At 44.1% G+C, this 1,396-nt stretch overlaps 1 protein-coding gene across 1 annotated transcript in view; it reads left to right on the top strand.

Moving 5' to 3' along the window:
- Positions 1-1,396, top strand: part of LOC119587816 (histone acetyltransferase KAT6A-like) — a gene marked incomplete at its 5' end in the record, with an annotated part of 75,251 nt that overhangs the window by 57,543 nt on the left and 16,312 nt on the right. The window contains 2 exon segments of the mRNA XM_037936515.1: positions 149-459; positions 769-1,396. Of these exon segments, the coding sequence (XP_037792443.1) occupies positions 149-459; positions 769-1,396 (939 nt within the window).

The following is a 1,396-nucleotide window of genomic DNA, read 5'->3' as shown; positions in this document are numbered from 1 at the left end:
TTTCATTCATTATCCCCATTTACAGAAAAAAAAAAAAATTAGATATTTTAAGTGTAACATTTGGTTTCCCTTATAATACTTTCCCTTGCTTCCGTATATTATTGTTCAAAATAGATATAATCTCTCTTTTTCAATCCTTCTTTGATAGGTCCTAGGCAGCCTAATTATATGCACAACTTGTGATGAGGGCTACCATATCAGATGCGTCACACCCACATTGGAGCACCGGCCAAATTCCCCTAACTGGTGCTGTTCCCATTGTACCAAAGGGCCGCGAGCCACCAACAACAATAACCGTAGCAATACCGCCTCACCTACGGAAAGCATCCAGGGTGAGGGCATAGCCAGCAACAGCACCCTGGCTTCCAATAGAAAAGGACGAGGGAGGTCCCGGAAGGGCCTCCAGGAAACTGTAAGAAGTAGAAAGTACAGCTCCTCATCATCCAGTTCGCGGTCAAGGTGAGTTGCAGGAGCTTCCTGTTGCCTTCTCTCTGTGTTCGTACACTTCATTCTTTTATTGTTGTTATTTGTTCTTGAATTTCTACATTTTTCTAGTCTTTTCTTCAGTAGATGGGGGGGGGGGGAAATTAAGGGGAAAATGATGAATATGTAAATTAATGTTTTGTTGCTAGTTCATTTTCACAGTATATTTGGATTCAAAAGATAATTTCCATATTTGTTTACTATTGATTTTCATGCTCATTTTTATTCCTTTTTAGCATTAGAATTGTATATGACCCATAGCTTCATGTTTATGCTCTTTCACAGGTCAGCATCTCGATGGCGTAAAAGTGAGAGTGAGCAGCAGAAGGAGCTACCCAGCGACTCAGAGGACAGTGATGGTATGCATGGGCATCTTGGCCCTCCAAAGAAACTTCTTAGTGACAAGTTATCCAAAGAAAAGGCTAAGTTTTTCAAAAGGAGTTTGGCTGAGAAGGGTAAATTTAGAGCTGCAAAGAGTGAAATACGGGTGGTGTCTCACGGGAGTGCGGGTACTGGCATATCAGGGATGAAAAGAGAGAACACCAGTGGGCAGGTAAAGCGTGTGGAGCTGGGCAGTGAGTTAAGTTCCAGTGGGCCAGAATCAACCACAGACACTAGTAGTAGTGATGAGTCTGGTGCTGACATGCCTAAGGCAGCCATCAGAAGAACACTAGGGCATGATAGTGATGGCAGTCCACCTCTGCAGCACAGCAAGGGAACTATGGGCATTAAACTTCATGGCAGGAAATCTGATTCTCTGAGTGAAGGTGAGGTGGACTCGGGAAGTGGCACACCTCATGAGGAGCGAAGTTCCTCGTCAACTAACTCTTCAAGCGCAATGCTTGCCTCTGGACACTTGAAAGGCCTTTTTGATGGCCTGAGCCACCTCTATACACCGTATGACTCTCGGAAG

Source organism: Penaeus monodon, chromosome 23 (genome assembly GCF_015228065.2).
Source record: "Penaeus monodon isolate SGIC_2016 chromosome 23, NSTDA_Pmon_1, whole genome shotgun sequence".
NCBI lineage: Eukaryota > Metazoa > Arthropoda > Malacostraca > Decapoda > Penaeidae > Penaeus > Penaeus monodon.
The sequence above is the reverse complement of the archived record's forward strand: the minus strand, read 5'-3'. Positions and strand labels throughout refer to the sequence as shown.